This window comes from Canis lupus, chromosome 2 (assembly GCF_048164855.1).
Source record: "Canis lupus baileyi chromosome 2, mCanLup2.hap1, whole genome shotgun sequence".
Lineage (NCBI taxonomy): Eukaryota > Metazoa > Chordata > Mammalia > Carnivora > Canidae > Canis > Canis lupus.
In genome coordinates, this window is record NC_132839.1 from 27266803 (window position 1) to 27290953 (window position 24151).

General features: G+C 38.5%; 1 protein-coding gene across 3 annotated transcripts in view; it reads right to left on the reverse strand.

Annotated features, from left to right (window-relative positions):
- The window catches only part of RASGRF2 (Ras protein specific guanine nucleotide releasing factor 2), a 239499-nt gene that overhangs the window by 140529 nt on the left and 74819 nt on the right, over positions 1-24151 (reverse strand). For all 3 annotated transcript variants that reach the window (XM_072793339.1, XM_072793320.1, XM_072793330.1), the window contains exons 3-7: positions 15774-15921; positions 13410-13499; positions 9593-9846; positions 763-842; positions 187-380 (exon numbers count right to left, since the gene is read on the reverse strand). In XM_072793339.1, the coding sequence (XP_072649440.1) occupies positions 187-380; positions 763-842; positions 9593-9846; positions 13410-13499; positions 15774-15921 (766 nt within the window). The remainder of the gene's footprint in view (positions 1-186; positions 381-762; positions 843-9592; positions 9847-13409; positions 13500-15773; positions 15922-24151) is intronic.

The window sequence follows — 24151 nt, forward strand, 5'->3', positions numbered from 1 at the left end:
ACTACACAGACAGAAAATGTGTGGCATATGTTTGCTTATCTCAGGGTCAAGCTCAAGATGACAGAGGATGCATACACGCCGTAATTCCCCACAGGGCACACTTGGACACCTCGCTCTGGTCACCGCAGGCATCAGTACCACCAGACTGGAGTCAGTGACTTATAAAATGTGTCCCAGATGACTTACCTGAAACATTGGATAGGTCAGGAACGTTTCCAGCATCCTCCCCTCACAGGCAGGGTTGGCTTCATACTGTTTTAAGAGTTTGTCAAAATCTCTGTTTTGCTTACAATTGGCAAGCACTTGGAGGCTGTACTGGTGATTACGCACAAATTCTTGATAAATGTTCAACATGGGGAGCAAAATATCAAACAGATCAGCTGGAAAAAAGAAGTAAACATGGCAGTTTCTCTTTGCCCTTGGTAAATTACCCAAGGTATGAGGAGAGGTGCACTTGATGGGATGGCAGAGAGCGGCTCCCAGCACCAGGCGTCACACATGCACAGGGCCCCCAGTTCAGATGCCTGAATGACTGTTCTGGTGGAAGTCACCCGGAGGCCAAGCATGACTCTTGCCCCAAATGCACTATGACAGGTCAGGGCAAAGGGCTGAAAGGGCAATGAAACAGATCCCCAGAACATAAGGAAGCTCACCGGTCAAGAGGGAAATTCAGACAGCTTAGGCTGAATGATGCCGAAGTTATTTTACTTTAATTGTAGCCATCTTAAGACAAAATCTTTTATCTCTAAAGCATGCACTCACCTAAAATCAAAGTAGGCCAGTTTGCTATCCTCGCCTTCAGTCCTTGGTGAAATATTTCATGAAGAAACATAATCGTTTCACTATAAAAATGGAAAAACAATTCAGTTATTGCAAAGTGTCTATTTTGTTAAAGAAGCCTCCTGAGTCCTTAAAACTTTAATAAATACGTGATATACATGTCTCCCAGGGCCTCCCAACTCTATGCCCAATAATAACATGGATTGCATTAGCCCTCATAAAGCAATTTATCTTTCAGAAGATCTCAAAAATTCAAAGAAAATTCTGAGCTAAGCTTCAAACACTGGAAGACACTGAGCACCAAATCACTGTCATATAACTCGCATTATCAATTTGTAATAGCAATATCTTTCTACTGTTAGAATGTAGCACTTCAACTGATAATCAATGAATTAGTTATGATCCTTTTCCTCTTAGATTTGAGTCTAGATGATAACTCAGGGAAAGTACTCTCTCTTTCATTAAAATGAGTTTTGACAGGAGAGAGGGGAAAAAATCCATAGCAAAGGTTTGGCAGTACTCTACTGTAACCACTCCCAAGACTCCCAAGACAGAAATGTAAAAGAATCCTCTGAAAAGGACAAAGCCTACATGGAGATACTAAAATGAGAACTAGTGATGCAGAGCATTTTCTCATGTGCGTGTTGGCCATGTCTATGTCTTCCTCTGTGAGATTTCTGTTCATGTCTTCTGCCCATTTCATGATTGGATTGTTTGTTTCTTTGGTGTTGAGTTTAATAGGTTCTTTATAGATCTTGGAAACTAGCCCTTTATCACTTGCCATCAGGGAAATACAAATCAAAACCACAATGAGATCCCACCTCACACCAGTGAGAATGGGGAAAATTAACAAGGCAGGAAACCACAAATGTTGGAGAGGATGTGGAGAAAAGGGAACCCTCTTACACTGTTGGTGGGAATGTGAAATGGTGCAGCCACTCTGGAAAACTGTGTGGAGGTTTCTCCAAGAGTTAAAAATAGAACTGTCCTACGACCCAGCAATTGCACTGCTGGAGATTTACCCCAAAGATATAGATGCAGTGAAACGGCAGGACACCTGCACCCCGATGTTTCTAGCAGCAATGTCCACAATAGCCAAACTGTGGAAGGAGCCTCAGTGTCCATCGACAGATGAATGGATAAAGAAGATGTGGTTTATGTATACAATGGAATATTACTCAGCCATCAGAAACAACAAATACCCACCATTTGCTTCAATGTGGATGGACCTTGAGGGTATTAAGCTGAGTGAAATAAGTCAATCGGAGAAGGACAAACATTATATGGTCTCATTCACTTGGGGAATATAAAAAATAGTGAAAGGGAATAGAAGGGAAGGGAGAAGAAATGGGTAGGAAATATCAGAAAGAGAGCAGAACATGAAGACTCCTAACTCTGGGAAACGAACTGGGGGTGGTGGAAGGGGAGGAGGGCGGGGGGTGGGGGTGAATGGGTGACGGGCACTGAGGGGGGCACTTGACAGGATGAGCACTGGGTGTTATTCTGTATGTTGGCAAACTGAACACCAATAAAAATAAATTTATTATTAAAAAAATTCTTGAAAACAAAAAAATAAAAAAATAAAATGAGAACTAGGCATAGAGATCCAAATTTCTAAAAAGTTCAAGAAGAGTAGTTACCAAAGCAACTTTTGCTTCCTCATTACAATTATCCCATTGGAATGAACCTCTAAAGCCTTTTCTGAACTAACACATCCACACAATCAAACACAGAATCATTCATGTCAGTGAGATACTCTGGTTTGTTGAAGTCAAATTCCACTACAGTAAAAATCAATGGGAAATCCTTAATTTTTTCCAAATGGTCCAGTAAACAAAATACACACTGCTTGAAGATGATAATTTATTTTTCTTTTATAGAAATTTTAACTAAGGGGCTCCTGGGTAGCTCAGTGGTTGAGTGTCTGCCTTCAGCTCAGGTCGTGATCCTGGGGTCCTGGGATCGAGTCCCACATCGGGCTCCCTGCAGGGAGACTGCTTCTCCCTCTGCCTGTGTCTCTGCCTCTCTCTGTGTGTCTCTCAGGAATAAATAAATAAAATCTTAAAAAAAAAAAAAAGAAATTTTAACTAAGCAGTGTTTGTTGTTCAAGGACTTCAAGCAAATCTAGATATTGTATCTTAGTCATCCCTTCCTCCTTCTAGGTGGACACGATGGAGAGCTAAGGCCACACTCCCCTGACTCCCTTGTAAATGTGGTTCTGGATGTGAGGTTGGTTCCACCTGTTGCACCAATAGATGCACTTGGTAAGACGTGGGAGGCTGGAGTAGAGGCAATCTTCCTGTTGCTGAAAGTCAGTCACGGAAATATGAGTATTTTAGGGGCCATTCCAGCACCCAGCCTCAGTGTTTTTGTTTCTAGGCAACAGCTTCCTGGACCTGAAAGGCAGACAAGTGGCAATGGTGGTGCTGTACTTCCTCACTACCGAAGCATGTCTACAGTGTTGTGCCCTTGAACTCAAAGCTCCAGGCGCAGCTCCCTGACTTTACTCCTCCAGCTCTTCCAAAGAGTTCTGTAAGCAATGAACTCCCTCCACTCACAGAGAGGCTTCTTTTTCCTACACTGAAAATGTATATAACTGATACATCTACTTTCATATTTTGATACCAGGATGGTTAGAAAAAAATGAAATAATCCTGCACGTAGGTTAAGTTTTTTTTTTTTAAGTATAAACTGTTGAAATGCAAAAAAATTGGGGTGCCTGGGTGACTCAGTCAGTTAAGTGTCAGACTCTTGGTTTCAACTCAGGTCATGATCTCAGAGTCCCGAGATGGAGCCCCTCACTGGGCTCTGGGCTTGCAGTCTGCTTGTCCCTTACCCTCTGTCCTCCTCCTGCTCTCTCTCTCTCTCTCTCCCTCTCTCTTTCTCTCTCTCTGGAATAAATAAACAAATAATTTTGTTAAAAAAGAAATTCAAAACTGACCTGCCATAACTGGAAGCCTGTCCTTCCCATTTAAAGTCAAGGAAAGGAATCCAGTTAAACAGCCGCAGTGACAACAAACACCCTATGAACCTCAGCTTTAAAAACATCTCTTTTCAGGATGTTAACTGGAATTAAAAACTCTTTAAAAAAAAGAAAAACATGTATCTTAAAAATGAATACATAAAATAAAAAGATAAAAACATACCTCTTCAGATCTCCCTTAAGGACTAGGTATAGTAAACAACTGCTAAGTGTATGAAGAGCTTACAGCTTCACCTTCCAAGAAGAGGCCCAGCACATCCTGACTCCGAATTTAAACAATATGACAAATCTGGCCTTCCAGATTGCAGATCACGCAATCCAACAGAAACAAATCCCCAGAGCTGACCTAAGAGCAAGGTGGTGCAGGCTCTGCTGGCATCACTACCAGAGGGTAGTTTACAATCCCATCCATTGTCATCAGAACTGTTGAAATGACATGCTTGGGTGACGGAAGTATTTGCCAAAAGGCTAGCTGTGCAGCCTGACGATCAGGAGCTCCTCTTAGGTCCCTCAAGATGTCTCACACACTTGCGCAGGGCCACTGCCACCTAATGTGGGGAGATCTTCCTCCTGCCTCACAACAGAGAAGCCAAGCTTCTAATCTCCTGTTAACAAGTTACCTTCCAGGGGTGCCTGGGTGGCACAGCCAGTTAAGCACCTGACTCTTAGTTTCAGCACAGGTTGTAACCTCAGGGTCTTGAGATCGAGCCCCAAGATGGGGTCTGCACTCAGTGGGGAGTCTGCTTGACATTTTCTCTCTCCCTTTCCCTCTGCTCCTCCTCGCCCAATAAATAAATCATTAAAAAAAAAAAGTTACCATCTATCATCCACTCAGTCATCTATAGACACCCCCCAGCCATGCCTTTCTAAATATTTAAGTACATTTTAATTATGATCTATGATTTAGTCCCTAAAATCTTCCTTATAGTGTGGGTCTTCATTTTATAAAAACCTAGGGAAAATAACCTTTATTTATTTATTTATTTTTAAAGATTTTATTTATTTATTCATGAGAGACACAGAGAGAGAGAACAAAGGCAGAGGGAGAAGCAGACTTTCTGCAGGAGCCTGAGGTGGGACTCCATCCCGGATCTCCAGGATCACACCCTGCGCCAAAGGCAGACGCTCAACCTCTGAGCCACCCAGGCATCCAGGGGAAAAAAACCTTTAGCTCAGAATTGGCAATAACCTAAAATAAATGCAGGCTGGGGGATGGGTTAAATAAAGGGAATGAAGAGTACACATATCCTGTTGAGGACTGAGTAATGTACAGAATTGTTGAACCATTACATTACACATCTGAAACTAATGTAACACTATATGTCAGTTATACTTCAATAATAAAAGAAAATAAAGTAAAATAAGATAAATGCAAAAAAGCCTTAATTCCTTAAAAAAACAAATTAAAATATATTGCAATAATTTTTGTTCTTTTTCTTTAAAACAAATTTTTTTGACTATGGTTGATACACAATATTACATTACTTCCATGTGTATAATTCATGATTGGACAAGTTTATACATTATACTACGCTCACCACAGTGTAACTACCATCTGTCCCGTTAAATCACTATTATAATACAATTGACTGTATTCCTTATGCTCTGCTTTTTATTCACATGATTTACTCATCTCATAACTAGAAGCCTGTATCTCCCTCTTCCACTTACCCATTCTGTCCAACCCTTCACCCACCTCTCCTCTGGCAACCATCAGTTTGTTCTCTGTATTTATAGGTTTGATTCTGCTTTTTGTTTATTTATTTAATTTTAGATCCCACTTTTGAGGGGAATCATATGGTATTTGTCTCAGTCTGACTTATTTCACTTAGTATAACACCCTCCAGGTCTATCCATGTTGTCTCAAAAGGCAAAAAAAAAACCAAACAAACCTAAAACAAAACAAAACCTCATCCCTTTTTATGGCTGTGTAATATTCCAGTGTGTGTGCGTCTCATGTGTATGCACTTTTTCCTTATCTATTGGTTTACTGGTGGACACTTAAGTTACTTCCTTAAGGGAGCATACAGCCAAGCATGTAGATGTAAGAACACATTAATAAAACAAATATGTTACTTTTTCCAGGTTTTTATAAAAACAAATAAAAAAGTGGGGTGGGAACATAAACCCTCTGACTTGGAGAGCACCCATGTGGCTTATCTACCACTTGGCAAAGCTCTAGCATTGTCTCTTTTTTATATGCCAGCTGCTCTTTCAAACTGTAGCTTTTATTCGCTGCCCAAGACCAGAGGAATCTGTTCCCGGTCCCTCGGTACAATACAGTCCCACTGCTCTTTGCAGCATCAAGGGTCAATTCCCTTTGTTACCATGTCTCTCTCCCTCTTGCTGTTCTCTTGCCCTTTCTCTCCAGCTCTGGTTATGTAGAAATTATTCAATCAAGCCCTCAGTCCTTCTTTAAGAGGAATTGTTCTATTAATAGGTGTCATTGGTGTGTTCCCTGGAGAAGGTGAGTTAGGGTCTTCCTACAACACTATCTTGGAGTAGAACTCTCCCCAGCCTTTCTTTTAATGCCTTGAGCTCTGAGCTCCAAGTTCCCAGCTTGCTGGCAGTCCTTTCTCCAATACTACTCCTGTCATAATTCTGGGTGACTCTAATAGGCACAAAAAACAACACTCCTGGCCTCTAGGGCCTTTGAACTCCTCTCCTCTTGGCATCTTTCCCTCCAATAACTTCAACCAACACTCCTTTGATGGTACTTTAGACCTTGTCATTGTCAGTAACTACATCCCCTCCCTATCTCAGTTTCAAGCAAACTGTTCTCTGATCTTTCAATTCACTGCCTTTAGAACTCTGACTTCATGCATGATCCTGTCATCTTATCACTGACCAAAACCCCTTGCACCATCATTTCCCTCTCTGCACAGTTTAGATTCTATGGCTCACTGTTATAATCTCTTCCTTGCATAACCTTCAACTCCCCTATTCATTTCTCATGTCATCATATTAGCCTCACACAACACCAAAAAAGCCACTCACTCACCCACTCTGCACCAGTGCAGAGCTGAAAGTGGCTGAAGAAAAACACACAACCATCCTGACTAGTCTCACTGACAGTCATGACCACCACCCTAATAGAGTAATATAGGCTCTTCCAGCTGTGTAGCAATTATTCTACAATATTATACACTTTCCCCTCTTATCTAACCCCAATACGTTCCTTCTATCAGCACTGTCACATGTCCTTGCTTCCTAATGACATATGTATCAAGGTACTATTCCCTCCCTCCCTATGCACCCTCTTGACTTGTACGCCCTGTTCTACCCACTTTTGTCTATGCAAGTTTATTGCTCCAGCAACATCCTCCTCTACCCTACGTCATTTCCCCCTTGTTATCAATGTAATTTTTATCCTAAGTCAAAACACACATTTTTTTATACCTCCAGGTACCCTCTTGTTTATTGGCTCCTCTCTATAGCAACACTCTTTGAGTTTTCGATACCAACTCTCTCCAATGATTACCCTTCCCTCCCATTCTCTCCTAAGTACCCTCCAATGGCTCTCCTAATGGCCCTCATTAAAGTTACCTATAAGCTCTGTGTTAAACCCATGGTCGGTTCTCAGTTACCATTTTATTTGACCTTTTGGACGGAGTTCATTTGTTCTTGCCTTGGTTTCCAGGACAACCCATTCTGCTGGTTTTCATCCTACGACCCTAATGGATCTTCTTCATTCTTTTCTGCTAGTTCCTCCTCATCTTCTTCATCTCCAAATGTTGGAATCTCCTGGGGCTCAGTGTCGTTCCTCTTCTCTCATTCACATCTGTGCTTACTCCCTTGGTAATCTCATTCAGACCAACTGCTTTAAATACTATCCATATGCTATTGGAGCTTCAAATTTATATCTCCAGCCCAAACTCCTTCCCTGATATATAGTCCCTGTTCACTTGATTTCTCCATTTGGATGGATAATAGCCCTCATGCTTGAGAGGTCTGAGACAAAAACTCTTTGTCTTTCCCCCAAACCTCTCTATACCTCAATGTTTCCCATTTAGTGAGAAGTTACTCTATCCTTCTAGCTGTTCAGCCCCAAAACCTTGGACTTTCCTTCAAAACCCCACATCAAACTCATCAGAAAATCTCATTGGTTCTATTTTAAAATGTACCAGGAATCCAACCATATATCACTGCCTCCAATGACAACCATCTTTTGCTTATATTATTGTAATAGCCACCTAACAGGCCTCCCTGCTACAATCACCTCTCACCTGGTTTATTGAGATCGCCACCAAACTGATTTCCCTGCACTATTCTCAACAGAGAAACCAGAGTGAGATTTTAAAATATGAGTTATATGATACTACTTCTCTCCTCAAAATGTTACCAGTATCTGCCCATCTTATTTACAGTAAAAGCAAACATCTTTACAATGTCCTATTGTTACCTCTTTTCATCCTTAGTCAGTTCCTCAAAACAAGCAAACCAGATCTGCCCCAGCCTCAGGCCCTTTGCATAGACTGTCTCCTCTGCTTGCCTCACTGTTCTCCCAGATAGCCAAATGGCTTGCTGCTTCATCAATTCCAAGTCTTTACTCAAAAGTTAACTTATCTTTGAGGACTTTCTAAAAGCTGGTTATAGAAAAACTATGGCATATTCACATAATGTAAAAAAACGTAGTGATTTTATTTTTATTATTTTTATCTTTTTTAAGATTTATTTATTCATGAGAGAGAGAGAGGCAGAGACACAGGCAGAGGGAGAAGCAGGCTCCATGCAGGGAGCCCCATGTGGGACTCAATCCTGGGACCCCAGGATCAGGCCCTGGGCTGAAGGTGGTGCCAAACCGCTGAGCCACCCGGGCTGCCCCATAGTGATTTTTAAAAAAATAGAATGCTCTTTAGATGTCAATATGGGAAGATGTCTAGAATATACTGTTAAGTGAAAAAAGGCAAGTACATATTGAAGTTCATTGCCTTTTGTGTAAGAAGAAAGAAAATAGCATTCCACATCCAAATTTGATTGCTCTACATCAAGAGACACTAGAAAGATATGTAAGAAACTAACGAAAATGGTTAAAAATGGAAAGTGGGGGAAATGGGGCTAGGCAGAGACAAGAGTAAGTTATTTGATGTCTTCATGTTGTTTTGAATTTTGGATGATGTAAATGTATTATATATTCAAAAACAAATAAATAAATTTTAAGTACAACACCCAGGCACCCCAAAGTCCTCTCCCCTTCTTGATTTTTTCCACAACACTCATCACCACATAATATACTACATATTTCTCTTATTCACCATTCCTTATTTCCCTTCCCACATCAAAATTTAAGTTCCATGAAGGCAGGGATTTCTGCTTTGCTCACTGATGAATCCTCAGCAGGAAGGACACTATAAGTAGCAAATAAATTTGCTACAGATTCTCAGGCCCTCTGTTATTGTTCTTTCTAAAGTACGTCTGTATAAATTACATATGACGACCCATTACTCATTCCATTTCCCTCAGTTTATGAAGGAGATTATCTTTCCCAACACACACGCCCACAGATTGACAAGAAAACACATGTCCAATAGAGACAAACCAGAGAACTAGATGCCATGATTCAAGATAAAGACATGTAAATTTGGACAAATAATGAGACACAAATGACAGCTTTCTCATTTTCAATATCACACACCTGTAAAGGTGACTTTATGGTACCTATTAATAGTAAAAATTCCCCCAAAGGGAGCCTGTTTCTCCCTCTGCCTGTGCCTCTGCCTCTCTCTGTGTGTCTCTCATGAGTAAATAATTTTTTTTAAAGAGTAAAAATTCTTTTAAGAAATAAAAATGCGTCTTTCACATGACTCTTTGATTTATGCCAATACAAACCTGTTGAGGAAAATGCTGCTGACATCATCATGGCTGATGGGAGGCTTCTTGGAGCTGGCCGCCATCCGCAGGGGCCGGAGGAAGCCGTTGACCAGGATGTAGAGCTGGTGAACATACTCTGACTCGGCTTCAACCATGGTGAACACAATCTGGTTTCTCTTCCTCATACTTTCAGCATGAGGAGAACAAATGTAATCCTGCACAATAGTCTTCCATTTCCTTCTACACAACCATCCTCTCATGAAGCTCTGAACCTAAAGGACAACAACAACAGAAAGATCTCAGGGAGCTGTGGGGTCAGCCTGTCAGTAAAGGTTTCCATCCTATGCCACATAAACCCTGTTTTATCATTAGTGCATTAATAATGGTCCCAGCGCTAGAGTAAATAGTGGCAGGCTTTTCCAGATGGCAGAAAAAAGAGGATTTAAAAATAATATTTTTCTCAGCTTCACAAGTTTCTTCTATATCTTAAGCCCTTTAGGACTGCCCATATGGACACCAGAATAGGATAATAGTACATATTCAGTTATTAACATTTCAATAAAGGAATAAATGGAAGGTTTATTCTTTAATAATATAAAAGCAGATATTAAAGTTTTTTAAATTGTGGTTAAAAAAAAGCACAGAACTTAAAATTTACCATCCTAACCATTTTAAGGTGTATAGTTCAGATAAAGTATTTCACATTGTTGTACAACAGATCTCCAGAACTTCTTCATCCTGCAAAACTGACACTCTATACCTATTGAACAACAGTTCCTACTACTCCCTTCCCTCAGTCCGTGGTACTCACCATTCTTTGTTTCAGTGAATTTAACCACTTTAGGTAGCTCCTATAAGTGGAATCACACAGTATCTATCTTATTGTGACTGGTTTATTTCACTTAGTATAATGTCCTCAAGGTTCATCCATGTTGTACCATGAGCCAGGATTTCCTCTCTGTTTAAGGCTGAATAATATTCCATTGTACATACATTTTGTTTTTCCATTCATCTCCTGATAGACATTTGAGTTGCATCTACCTCTTGGCTATTGTGAATAATGCTTCAGTGATCGTGGGAGTGTAAATATCACTTCAAGATCCTGCTTTCAGTTATTTTGGATATATACCCAGAAGTGGGAATGCTGCACCATGGGGGTAGTTCTATTTTTAATTTTTTGAGGAATGACTATACTGCTTTCCATAGACGTTGAACCACTTCACGATCCCACCAAGAGTACACAAAGGTTCCAATTTCCCAACATCCTCATCAACACTTATGTTGTTTTTTTGATGGTAGTCATCCTAATGGGTGTGAGATTTTTTAATAGGCACTGTTGTTTTGATTTGTATTTCTCTGATGCCTAGTGAAACTGAGCAGCTTTTCAGTGTATATGACTTCTTCAAAGATCATGTGTATGATTTCATCTTTGGAGAAATGTCTATTCAAATCTTTTGCCCATTTTTAAATCAGGCTATTTGATTTGTTGTTATTGAGGGTTTTTAGTAAGTTTAGAAAGTAAGTGTTAGACATCAGCTTTTCTCACCCCTTCCATTTATAGATAAGTAAACTAAATTTCATGGTTAAATCACACAGGAAAGATGCAATCAGACTTGGCATTCTTTTACCGGCTTTTTGTTACTGCAAGGGTTCTCTCCCAGCCACATGGAGAAAACACATGTTAAAGATTTGCAATGGAGATTATTTTGTTAAAAGAAATGTGAAATATAATTAAAAATCAAATCTGTAAAAAACACGATAGCCTCCAAAACTGATCTGATTTTGATTTGAAAAATAACAGACAAACGTGAGAAAGTGCACCGACTTATGAATTTTAGCCAATGAATATTTACTTAACATCTATCAAGTGTCCAGGTAAATGCTGGGTGGTAACCAGACAAGTAGATGTCATAATCCTTAACCCAAGACTCTGCACTAACCTGCAGGGTTAACTCTGAACTCTGGTCCTCCATTTTCTCACCTATAAAATAATGGACCAAAACAATCTGAAGTCCTTTCTTAATATAAAAAAAAAAAAAAAAAACAACTACATGATAGCTTATTAGGGTCTATGATATCTAAGTTGGCAGACTTAGCAACAAAGCAGGTTGCAAATCTACATATAATTGAAAACATTAAATCACTCCCAAAATGTCCTTTTAGTATCATTGTTATTTGTTCAACACATTCTTATACTTTTTATTTTTTCCCTGCTATTTTACCCACATGGTCTAAATTATCATGCATATAAACAACTATTCTTCTTTTGCAATTTTAAAATTATTTGATTTACCTACCAATGTTGCCATCATACTGTCAATTTTCATGCAGGCATTCATACAGTTGCCATGCTTCAAATAATAAAAATCAATCACATCCTAATAGATTTAGGTGGGGGAAGTTACATGCACATTATTTGGAGAGGTCTAATGGAAACTTTCTGTGTAATATAATAAATTTCAATTTTTGGTTCCTTGAAAATAAAAAATTATGTTGGTATTTGCCAAGATGAGACTAGAGAAACTAATTCATTTGAAACACCCCTTTCCACACAGACATTAGGTTGATTGGGGCATGAAGAACAATAGAATTATTTTTAAAACCTACTTAAGTTCAAAAACAGGATTTTTTTAAATTGCCTCTATTGAGAAATAAGAAGGTAGAAAGTATAAAAAACATTTATCTTTACTCTTCCATTTAATAAAAGTACTTACAAAATTCAACTTAATCAAATTTTGTATTAAATAAAATCTTTCCATTTACTTAGGTATTGCCTGCTGAGCAAAAGCTGGTGTACTTATTTACTTACTTACAAGTTTCTATTAAAAAAAGAACTGAAAATTGTACTTTACTGATATCTTTGTTTACAGTCAACTTCAGACTATTAAAATAAAGGCAATAATATTAATCTTGTATCACAACATCAACCTAATTCAATATAAAAAATTTTAAATTCTAAGAAAGAAATGGTGTTCCTTTCATTTTGTATTCCTTAAAAACTGAAAATATTGCAATTTAGTTCCAAGAAGCATCTGTATTTCAAACTCCAAGCAATATTTAAAGTTTTGTTACAACTTACGGGGAATAATTATTTAGCATGGAACACAAGAATAAAAAAATTAAGATGAAATAAGATCTGAAGATGTGTATCCAAAGAAACTTCTTTAACTGTGACGCTTTTCACATAATGTTAACAAAGCTGAGTAGGTAATTTATAAGAGAATTAAGATTATAGAACTCAAAACATAGATGACATAAATCAAACACAGTAGAATAGAGTTAGTACCAGTGTCTGGCTAATTGCAAAAGTTGTGCAGTAATGTATGATAATAAGGTAGAAAGATCTGCTGATTATGTAGATGTTAAACAAGAAAGAAACAACGATAACAAAACAAATCAGAGCAGATGTATTTAGTCAATCTTTTCATATGTTCAAAAAAATTCTTTCTAAATAAGCACTTAAATCTAAAGCTAAAAGAAATATTTTTTAAATGTCATTTAAAAAAAACTCCTCTAAAATATGAAAGCAGCACAAAATCAGGAGGTTCAACAGCACTTACTTAACCCAACTTGAGAACACTGCTGTCTTAGCGTCTGGTTTTTGGCATCCCTCCCACAGAGTCCAAAAGAGAATTCTCAGAACTGGAAAAAAATCTCAAGCTAAAACCTTTCCAAAGTAGCCATACCTGGATCACTCCAAAGGGCAAGTCTGAGAGCCATTAGAACAGATACACCAAGATCGTTCTCAGCTCAGGGACAGGGTGGCAAGACACCACTACAGGACAGACAACTGATCACCATGCTTCCCCAAAGCCAGAAACCCCCAACAACCTACCTTTTTAATCTTCTTGATGTCTGGATCCTCATCTTCTTGATTGCTTTGGTAAGGCCGCATTCGTTCCTTGGTTTTATTAAGAGCGATAATCTATAATACAGAATCGGTCCATTTCATGATTTGGGAAATACCGGTTTATAGCCATAACTCATAGAAGTTATGTCTACAAGGAAGCTTATGAGATCCTCAGGAAACTTTTTACCCATCCTTTCTTCCTCTGGTGCTAAGACAGGGGAAGCATAACTTCACCCCAAGCCTGTTTAGTGTTGCTAACAAAAGTGCTTACAAGAAGTGACTGTGAAAAGTGTGAAATAGGATTGGGTTAGGAGAAATGTTAGCCCAAAACTCAGCCTAGTGATAACTAGGTCAAGGCCTTTCTAGGAGCTGAGTAGCATGATGCCATTTTGCCTGATGGCAGCTGCCTACTGTAATGCACAGTCTTCAAATGCAATGACACTCAAGCCAAAGCTCTTGCTTCCTATAATCAGCCTACAGCCTTCCAGGGACACAGAGAACAGCAGATTCACAGAATTCTTTGGGAGAATGGTAACTGCAAAGAAACTTCAGAGCCTTGGGATTGATCTAAGCCAACCAAGAAAAGGTGAAAAGATAAAAAGGATAGAAACAACCTGGGATCTCTTTGTATCTCCAGCCTAGTTATGTGGCCTGTGAGGGGCAATTCAGGATCAGATGGCCACGCCAATATACTTGGTAACAAAATTCACTAGACTACTGCTCAATTGCAGGTTCTTATAAAGGTAAATACCTATTCAGATTTACTAACAAGCAGACACTTAAGAAGCTAAGAGTCATAATTGATTCCTCTGACTTGTCTTTACATTTTTGTCACCAATACCAAACACACATTTCTGCCATTTTCTGGCAAAGACATGGGAAAATACATAATAATAAATTATGGTTCCTGCCAAGCGGCCACACAAGACATACCTGCTACTGACAGTTTGGGGCTGCAATCTATATTCAGACTAAAATAGAATATAGTGAAGACATATAAACATGCACAAATAAATATTGGGGAACACTGCTTGGTGCTGAGTTTCTCTTGTGGAGTAAATGCCAACCTCTTTCACTTAGCAGACAAGCATCTGCTCTAGCTTACTGTGTTAAGAAAGAACACAATAATTTTGTTTTAAATTACAGTGCCTGATATAGTCTTTTAAAATGCAGGTTTGTTAAGTTTTCTGTTGTTGTTTTCACTATATCAGATTTCAGGGTTGAACCGGGAAGTTAACAACACTAATGATATGGTGAACATGGTCTGCAACTTATCACCAGAGAAGCAATTAGATCCCAGGTGGAATCAGCTTATACTCATGTTCTGTGAACTGGAGGTGATGTACACAGGCAGCAGGAGGTGAAAACCCTTCACAGGATTCAGAGTATGTCTTAGAGGAAAGTGTAAGGAAACAAAGAGGAAAACATTATCCAATGGCTATAAAAGTGACAAGAAAGTTACTAAGACCGAAGACTGAATTGTTCTGTAAGTGGATTACAATTAGTAGTAGGTTTCATTCTGTTCTATTCTTCTCTTTTGAAGCTAAGAAAATGCTAATGCATTCTAGTCAGGAAGGGGGAAAATCTTGTTTTCTACATTCCTCTTCAGTTCTTCAGTTATTGATCGCTTCCCACAAGGAATAATAGGACAGCAAGGAAAGATACACTCAGGTTTCTATATACAGACAGAGGCACTTGTGTGCGTGGGAGGACCCAGGCCCACCTCCATGGCTGCCGACACCATGACCATCTTCTATTCTCACTTGGTACAATCTCACAATCTGGGCATGCTGGGCCTCGGAAGTTTACCTTCAGAGGGTAGGGGTAGAGGTGGAGGGAGGCAGAAGTGCTAAATTTAGGAAAAAGTATACCCTAGAAAATGTCTTATGCTTCAACTCAAACGTGTTTTTCAAAATACTAGAGGGGAGAAAGTTGGACTCCTTACATGTAGAAGCAGGAATGTCCTCTAGATTTCATTTCTGGTCCTTCCTTAGTTGCCATTTGAGAATTTATGACAGTTTATGACAGATTCACAGTTACCATTACTACAATAGTCTACAAATGGCTAAATATTACAGTCGACTCTTGATTATCTGATCAAATGAAGGACATCAGGAGCACAAAATAATTAAAAAGCAGCATATTACTCTGGTATTTTGTTGTAGCATATTTACTCAATCCTAACATAGACGAGATACCTTTCTAGCACAGATATGTAGTCTATGTACATGTTGACAGCAAAGGAGCTAAGTTTGGGATTGAAATTTTACCCTGGTAGGCCTTATGTAATTACGAGGAGATGACAATAAATGTGAAACAACGGGGAAGAATCTATCAACTGGGAAGTACCTCTGATTTAAGTCTTTCAATTTCTGTATCTTGATCTTCAAGTTGATGCCGGAGCTGGTTAGCTGCAATTTTTTCTGTCTCTACGATCTGAACTAGATGAATGTACTTCTGCATTAACACTTCCCTCTCAATCAAAATGTCTGCATAACTTAAGAGAAAATGACACAGTTAGTCAATGAGATACTGTTCTACTGCAATTTCATATAGAACAGCATACACTATGCTTTAAAAAGAAACCATAAATGTAGCTTGTTGGCTAGCTCTACTTTATGTAAATATTAACCTCTGGCTGACATTTCATGTCATTTAACTATATAGAATTTGAATCATCATTTTACATTTCACTAACTAAACTAAGAGTTCATTTAACTATATAGAATTTGGAACATTACCACCTTACATATCTTTTACTAAGAGTTCATTTAATGAATGGGTGCCACCCACAATTTTACCATATAAGCTAGAAAAATGCAAAGGAAATCGATTGTTTTATAAAGAAATAGATGCATCTCCTTTAACAAAAACTGAAGTCTTTGAACTGATGATACACACTTGGTTTCCAGGGATGATATCCAAAAATGTTTCACTGGTAAGTCACTAGCCAATCAGAGCAGACCTGCCAAGTAGAATGTGACCACCAGAATAGGCACTAGCTCAAAAGAACTATGAAGCCTATTCCGGTGACCATCAGCCCTGCCTGGCTCTCTTTAGTATTGTGAGACCATTGACATTTCTTTCAAAAATCAAAAGCAGCAAAAATTTCATTCTAAAAATAAGTGTAGATTCTTGGGCCCTACCACCATCAGCCTCACCTGTATCCATTCTTTTGGTCAAGTGTGGTAAGGGCAAAACTCTCTCTTAGATTGTTATTGGCTATGCAATTCTGTAGCATCAGGAATTTTGCCTCTAGATCTTTTTGCACCATTTGAGACAGTAAAATGTTTGTTCTTCCATTCACATAATCTTTCTCAAATTGCCTGATAATAGTAGTAACTAATAATTATTATTAAGTGCTTCAGATGTACCATATATATATTCTCATTTAATCCTCACAGCAACTCCAAGACACAGACTTTATCATCCCCATTGTACACAGAAAGATTTTAATCCTCACAGAGGTCACACAGCTAGTAGTTGGCAAGGCTGGAATCAAATCAACTTATGTTTGACCCTAAGCTCCTATTCTTAATCACAAGCTAAACTGTGTCTCTAATATGAAATATTACACTGAATCTGAATGAGAACTTTGCATCAGACATGTCTTGAGACATCTGCTCAATCTTGTACTCACTTACCTCTTACCTCTTCTTTGAGAACTTGGGCCATAGCAGCCATGTTTATACCACAAAATCTGTCCTTATCGCTACATTACACTAGTCTAAAAAGAGATAACTGGCCCAAGCTAAACCAATTAGTCCTTTTTGGAATCTGGCACTCTGTCTCTTGTCTATTTGCTTGAACTAATATGATATAAGCTTGGAACCCCTGGATACCATTGTTGGGCAACCATATTTGGCCATATCCATGCCAAATAAAGTGAGTCTGCTAAGAAAGAAAATAGGCAGATGTTTAAGAAAATAGAGATAAGAGAGATAGAAAGGTAATGCCTATTTGGGTTCTTGTCAACTTTCTAGTTTCTGGTTCCACACCCTCATGATACCTGAATATATTTTTTATTCTTGGGTTCAGTGAGATACTACAATTTCTCTCAAATAAAGTCTCTGTAACCTAAACTAGTTTGAAATAGGTTTCTGTTACTTAGAACTTAAGAGTCTTAAAATATTTCTAAAATCACAATTTTAGTTCAATTATCTCAACATCCTCAGCACTTACATCATGTGTGCTATTAGTGTTAGAAAAAAACATAGTGTCAGCAATATTTTAAAGTCTCTTCTTCAAGAAATCACCCTAATAAAGTAGAAAGAAAGGCTGTATAAGTGTAAGTGGGAAGAGAGGGATAAAAGGGCAGAGTCTTCATAGAATGTGCTTTTAGAAACTTTAAAAGGAGGAAATAATAGAACATGAGAATGTAGTTATTATAATAAAAATTCTGCCCTTTCTCATCGATTTTATTAGAACTATAACAAATTTATTGCAAATATATTAAACCAGTGTTAGATAGCAAAATGGCATTTTTTTCTCTTATAAAAAGTCCAGTCCATATTGTACAGCTGAGTTCATGCAGACTCTACCAACATCTGTCTCCCTTCACTTCCAAGGCCCCACTGAAGTGCTAGGAAAATTATTTTCTGTTTAAAGAATGAAACCATAACAGCATTATAAAACAGGAAAGTATGCCATCAACAGACCAGAAGTTGTAAGAAATTCCATGAAGAGAAAAATCAAGTAGAATCAGAGTGGTGGGAAATTCAGAGTAGGGGAAGCCACACAAGGAGACACCTTGCATAAGCACAGGTCCCACCAAGGTGGCCAGAACTCCAAGCCTGGAGTCAACAAATTCAAAGAAATAGAGTAGGTAAGGGGGCAATCATTAGGGTCATTCATTAAACAAGTGCTTTTACAACATATGCAAGTTAGGCCTCTCCTCTTCCCAATTCCCAAAGTAAAGAAATAAAAGGGACAATTGGCAGTGACATGCCCTCAAGTCACAACCCAAGATGTGCTCTCTGTAGAAAAGGGACCATCAACTGGTCTAATGAGGAAGTTCGACTCAGAGAGAACAGAGCTTGAATTTACACCAGACATCCACCGTAGACATAAGAGAACCAAAAAAAGGATCAGCACTAGAAGGGAATAGGAATGAAATACATGTATTGTTTTTCTATTGTGAACATATTACCATGAACTCCCTGGTTCAAGACAACACATATTTATTATCTCATAGTATCTGTGCAAGCAAAGATCCAGGTTGTTTAGCTGAGTATTCAGCTCAGAGTCTCACAAGCTAACCATAATGGTGTCAGGCAAAGTGCATTCTCATCTGGAGGCTTGACTGGGGAAGAATCCACTTCCAAGTTATTCAGATTATTGAGAAATTCATTTTCTTGCAGGTATAGAACTCACGCAGCTTGCTTCCTCAAGGTCATCAGGAGAGCATCTCTGCCCCCAAGGAGGACCTCCGTCCCTCCATGAGGGCTTCCAAGGATTGATTCAGGCCCACCCGGGAAAATCTTCCTTTTAATTAACTCAAAAGGATCTGATTTAGGACCATAATTATATTTGCAAAGTCCCTTTTCCTTTATCAAATAATGTAATCTGATCAAGAGAGTGACTATCTCAGTGTGCTTGTCATATAATAATGGCTAATAGCAAGTCACACGTTCTACCCATGAACATACAATAAGTATGCCCTATTACCTGAAAAGGAAGCCTATATATAAGTGACACAGATGCAGAATAAACCCAGGCCAGCTACCTGGAATAACTCATAAGGTCCTTCATTTAGAAACAAAGATCACTAGAGTCTTGAAAAAAACAACCCAAAAAGAAAGACTTCTGTAGTAGGCAGCATCTAAGATAGCCCTTACTGATCCCTTCCTTCTGGTATTCATGTCCTTATGTAACTCCTCGTAAGTGTGAGCTGAACTTAGATGACTCACTTCCAAGGAATAGAATATGGCAAAAGTGATAGAATGGCACTTCCCAGATCAATTTACGAGAAGACTCTGGCTTCCAGTTTGCTTGCCTTCTCTTGCTTTCTTGCTCGTTTGTCCTGAAGAAGCCAATGCCAAGTTGTGAGCTGCTGTATGGAGAGGTCCACATAGACAGACACTGAGAGAAGCCTCAGGCCACCAGCAGATAAGGAACTGATAAGGAAGTGAATCTAGCTAACAATCATGTGAGTTAACTTGGAAGCAGATCCTTCCTCTTTTGAGTCTCCAGCTGAGACCACAGACCTGGCTCACACCTTGATTGTTGCCTTGTGAGAGACCTTAAGTCAGAGGCACCCAGTTAAATCATGCTTGGATTTCTGACCCACAGACACTGTGGGAGGATAATAAATTGCTCACTGTTTTAAGCATCATGGGGTAAATTGGCATGCCAAATGAACAAATAGAAAAGATACTAAAGAAACAAGGCCAATTCAAGCAATAAAGATGATCATCTTCAGAGAGATATGGAAGGATATTAGAGTCATAAGGCAAAAAGGGGCTGCTATAGAAAAGAAGTAACCAGATAACAGGAAGAGTTCTTGGAAACAAACAATGATTACTGAAATATTACACCTCAGTGAATGTGCTGATAAAACAGACATGGCTGAAAACTAAGCTAGATGGTTGGAGACATAAAGAACACTGAACAACAATAGCAACAAAAACACAAAGAGAATGGGGCACCTGCGTGGCACAGTTGGTTAAGGGTCAGACTCTTGGTTTCAGCTCAGGTCCTGATCTCAGGGTTATGAGATCGAACTCTGCACTCAGCATGGAGTCTGCTTAAGACTCTCTTTCTCTCCACCTGCCCCTCCCTCTGCTCATGCATGCACTCTCTCTCTCTCTCTCTCGAATAAATAAATAAATCTTAAAACACACACACACACACACACATGCACACAAAGAGGTTAGAATTACAGAAGAAAGATTGAGCAACACTGAGTACAGATCCAAGGGTTCTAATATCTACCTTATGGGAGTTCCAGAAGGGGAAAAACATCTTCCCTTAACTGAACATGATACAGTTCAAATAGAAAGGATAAAACAAATGCCAGACAGGATAAATGAAAACATTTCATACCCTGATTCACCCTGGTAAAATATGAGAGCTCTAAGGATTATAAAGGCTTCCAAAGAGAAATCACAGTTTATCTAAAGAAAGCAGGAATCAAGATGACATACTTGTCATCAGTAACCTGGGATGCTAGATCACAGTAAAGAACTAAAGAGAAGGTATTTTGAACCGAAATGCTTACACCCAGGCAACCTCAACCAACCAAGTGCCAGTTCAAGGCAGAAACAGTTTACTAGCAATCACATTTACTAAAGGAGAAAAATTATAAGGAGACTTTCCAAGCAAACAAAACAGAAAAAAAGACAAAAGTTAACATCGTATGCAAGAATACAGGCCAGATGAAGTAACGGGAGCTAGAAAGAAATTAAAAGTTCATGTATGCAAGATTCTCCTTCAAGGAGCAAGTATTCAATTGCATATGATTACACTTCGTTCTCTGTAGAACCAAACACCAGTTTTGATACTTTGGTACATTCTAAAACTATGGCTTTTTGTCTGAGTTCTTTATTGGTTTTTTTATTTTCAGAATCAAGAGGCTTAATTCAATTTAGGAACGGAAGGTATTTAAAAGTTTATAAATAGAGAAGAAAATAATAATGAAAGGAAAAAAGCCTCAGGGTTAGTGGAAAGAAGAGAACAATAAAGACACATGAAAATGTCTAAATTTACTTATTTGTCATAGCAGAGATTCACTACACACTGCTCAAAACTGTTAAACAAAGAGAGTTAATTATATTATTTTAAGACAAACTCAACCAATTTAAAAGCCAAGAATATGTAAGTAACAAAAACAGAGGAGGTAAAGGGAGAGTAGGTAAAAGGTATTGTAAAAGTGTTAAATTCCTCATCTTTATAGCAAAGAGCCAATAAAAGGGCCTAAAATCATTAAGTCAAGAAGTTAAGGACATCATAGAATATAATATATAAATATTAAAGAGAGGGGAAAGGATCTACTTAACCAAGAAGTAAAAATCATTTGTCAAATTTGGTCAAGAGCTTTAAGAACAATAATACTCTGCACTGGCAAAGATATGACAAAATGGGCGCTGTGTACCAGAGCGAGACATTCTAGGAGACAGTATCGTAATAAGTATCACAACAGGCTAAAACGTTCATATCCTTTGTCATAGTCATTTCAATCATAATAGTCTAACCCAAGGAAAATAGAGACTCCCACAAAGACATATAAAAAATCAGATGATCATTCATTAAAACATATAAGAAAATTGAAACAATCTAAATATAGATGCATATAGTATGGAAGTGGTGAACAAATAATAGCTACCTCTACACAATGGAATGATACAAGCCACTTAAAGTCCTATTTTTAAAAAGATAGTTAACATAATGGAATACATTCAAGACCCACTAATAAATTAACAACAACAACAGCAAAAAAAACAATCCCAGGAGATTAAAGTAAATATAATTTGTACATGTACATGTGCTGGGGCAATTATAGATGATTTTTAAGTACTCCTTTTGTGCCTTTCTGCATTTTCCAACATTTCTATATTAAGTGGCAAAAAGAAAATAAGCAGCTCCTAATGGCAATTATTTATTCTGTGAGGTGAGCTTACATAATATTTATTACTTTCTTTATATGTTCCTTTAGATGACTCCAAATCCACTCCAAACCCACTCTCCATTCAGTACTTACTGAATGTTCTTATGCACCCAGAAACTGTTCAAAGCTCCAGACACAGGAGTAAACAGAACACAGAAACAAACAAAACAAAACGGTGCCCTCATGGAGTTTATATTGCAGTAGGGAGAAAGAGGCAATAAAATCAAATTTTAAAATACATACTATGTTACCTGGTGATTAGTACCTTAAAGGAAAAAGTGGGGTGGGAGTGGGGAGAGTAGGACAGAAAGTGGGGGAGATAAGGGTTACAATCTTAGGGTGTGAGAGAAGGTCTCCCTGAGAAGATGGTACTGAAGTGCTGACCTAAAGCTGTGAGCCATGTGGCTAGCTGGTTGGAAGAGTATTCCAGGTAGAGGAAATAGCATGTGCAAAAGCCCTGTGGTAGAAGCAGGCTGGGCTGCCTGAGGAAAAGCAGAATGGCCAGCTTACTGGAGGAGTAAATTGGAAGCAGAAGAGGGAACAGGATTCTAAAGCACATAGAGCCCTGTAGACCAATATAAAGTCTCAGGTTTTCACCACAAATGAGATTCAGAGCTTTGATCAGAGGCATGTCAAGATCTGACATTTTAACAGGATCACACTGGCTGCTGTAATGGGAAAAGACAGTGGTGGGGGGTGAAGTGCCAGGGGAGAAGAAGGGAGGCCAGTTGGAGGCTCCACAATAATCTAGGCAAAAATGTTAAAGATTAGTTCAGCACCCGGCATGGGACCTGGGACAAAATAGTCATTCAAATAAAAGTCATTGTCAAGTGGAAAAAAAAAAAAGTCATCTAAGATGATTTGCTTTGCATGCTTTATTCTTCTTCACATAATTTTCATTTCTCAAAATTTTCAAGTCATTCCATTCATTTAATTGGTTCTCCCTAGTTTATTACTCTTACTGGAGCATCTACTTTACTTTGTGTCACAAAGCTTTATGCATCCTGTTAGTGAATGGATTATGACAAATCAACTCAAAATGCTTCCTTTCAACGTAAGAACTCTCAGAGCACTGGTATTTCTATTTTACTATATTTCCAATATATGTTCTATCTGATTAAGTTTTCCAGCTGCTCAAATTTTTTTTTAAAGATTTTATTTATTTATTCATGAGAGACACAAAGAGAGAGAGAGAGGCAGAGACACAGGCAGGGGAGGAAGCAGGCTCCACCCAGGGAGCCCGATGCGGGACTCGATCCCAGGACTCCAGGATCACGCCCTGGGCCAAAGGCAGGCACTAAACCACTGAGCCACCCAGGGTTCCCACCCCCCAGCTACTCAAGTTTAAGAATTTCTGCCTATTTATTATTTATTTTTATTTTTAATTTTTTTGTTATTCTGTTTAACTCCACCAAGGGGGAAAAAATAGTCTCTTCACTGCCAAAGGAAATAATAAAATTAAGTCACATAAATCAATATGATGATAGCCAAACTCATATGTCCAGTACCAACAGATGGCAGATTTTCAGTATATATATGAGAGTAAAACACTCATGTGTAATATTCATAATCAAAACCAGGACACCACTATTCCATATGGGACAAAAGGAAACATTCCAATGGAATCCTAGAGTCCAGAGAAGTACAGTATAAAATCATAAGCCTTAATTATTTTTACAGAAGAGTAAAAATTACATTAGCTTCATAAGAAATGGTTAAATGGGCCAGAACCTCATCCTAGTTACTTGAAGACATATTTGATAGCTAGCTAGCTAGCTAGCTAGAGACAGACAGATATAATAAGCTAGATAGATATGCTAATGAGATATAATGAGAACTGTAACAAAACCCAAACTGAAAATTTGTATTATAAGTGACTGAAGAAAAACTCCCATTAAGCTCCAGGATTATGCTCAATGTTATTGAGAATTCTCTTTGGAATCAGCATCCCTCATATCAGGGGCATCATGATGTCTTTGGGAACTGGGAAAAGCCAGTCCTGCCTGACAGCAGTGCAGTTGCCATCTAAATATTTGAGCACTGGGAGCAGCTACCTTATCTACACAAGACTGTACCTCCTTAGCTTTACTCATGGCCACTTCAGCATTACTATTATCCACTT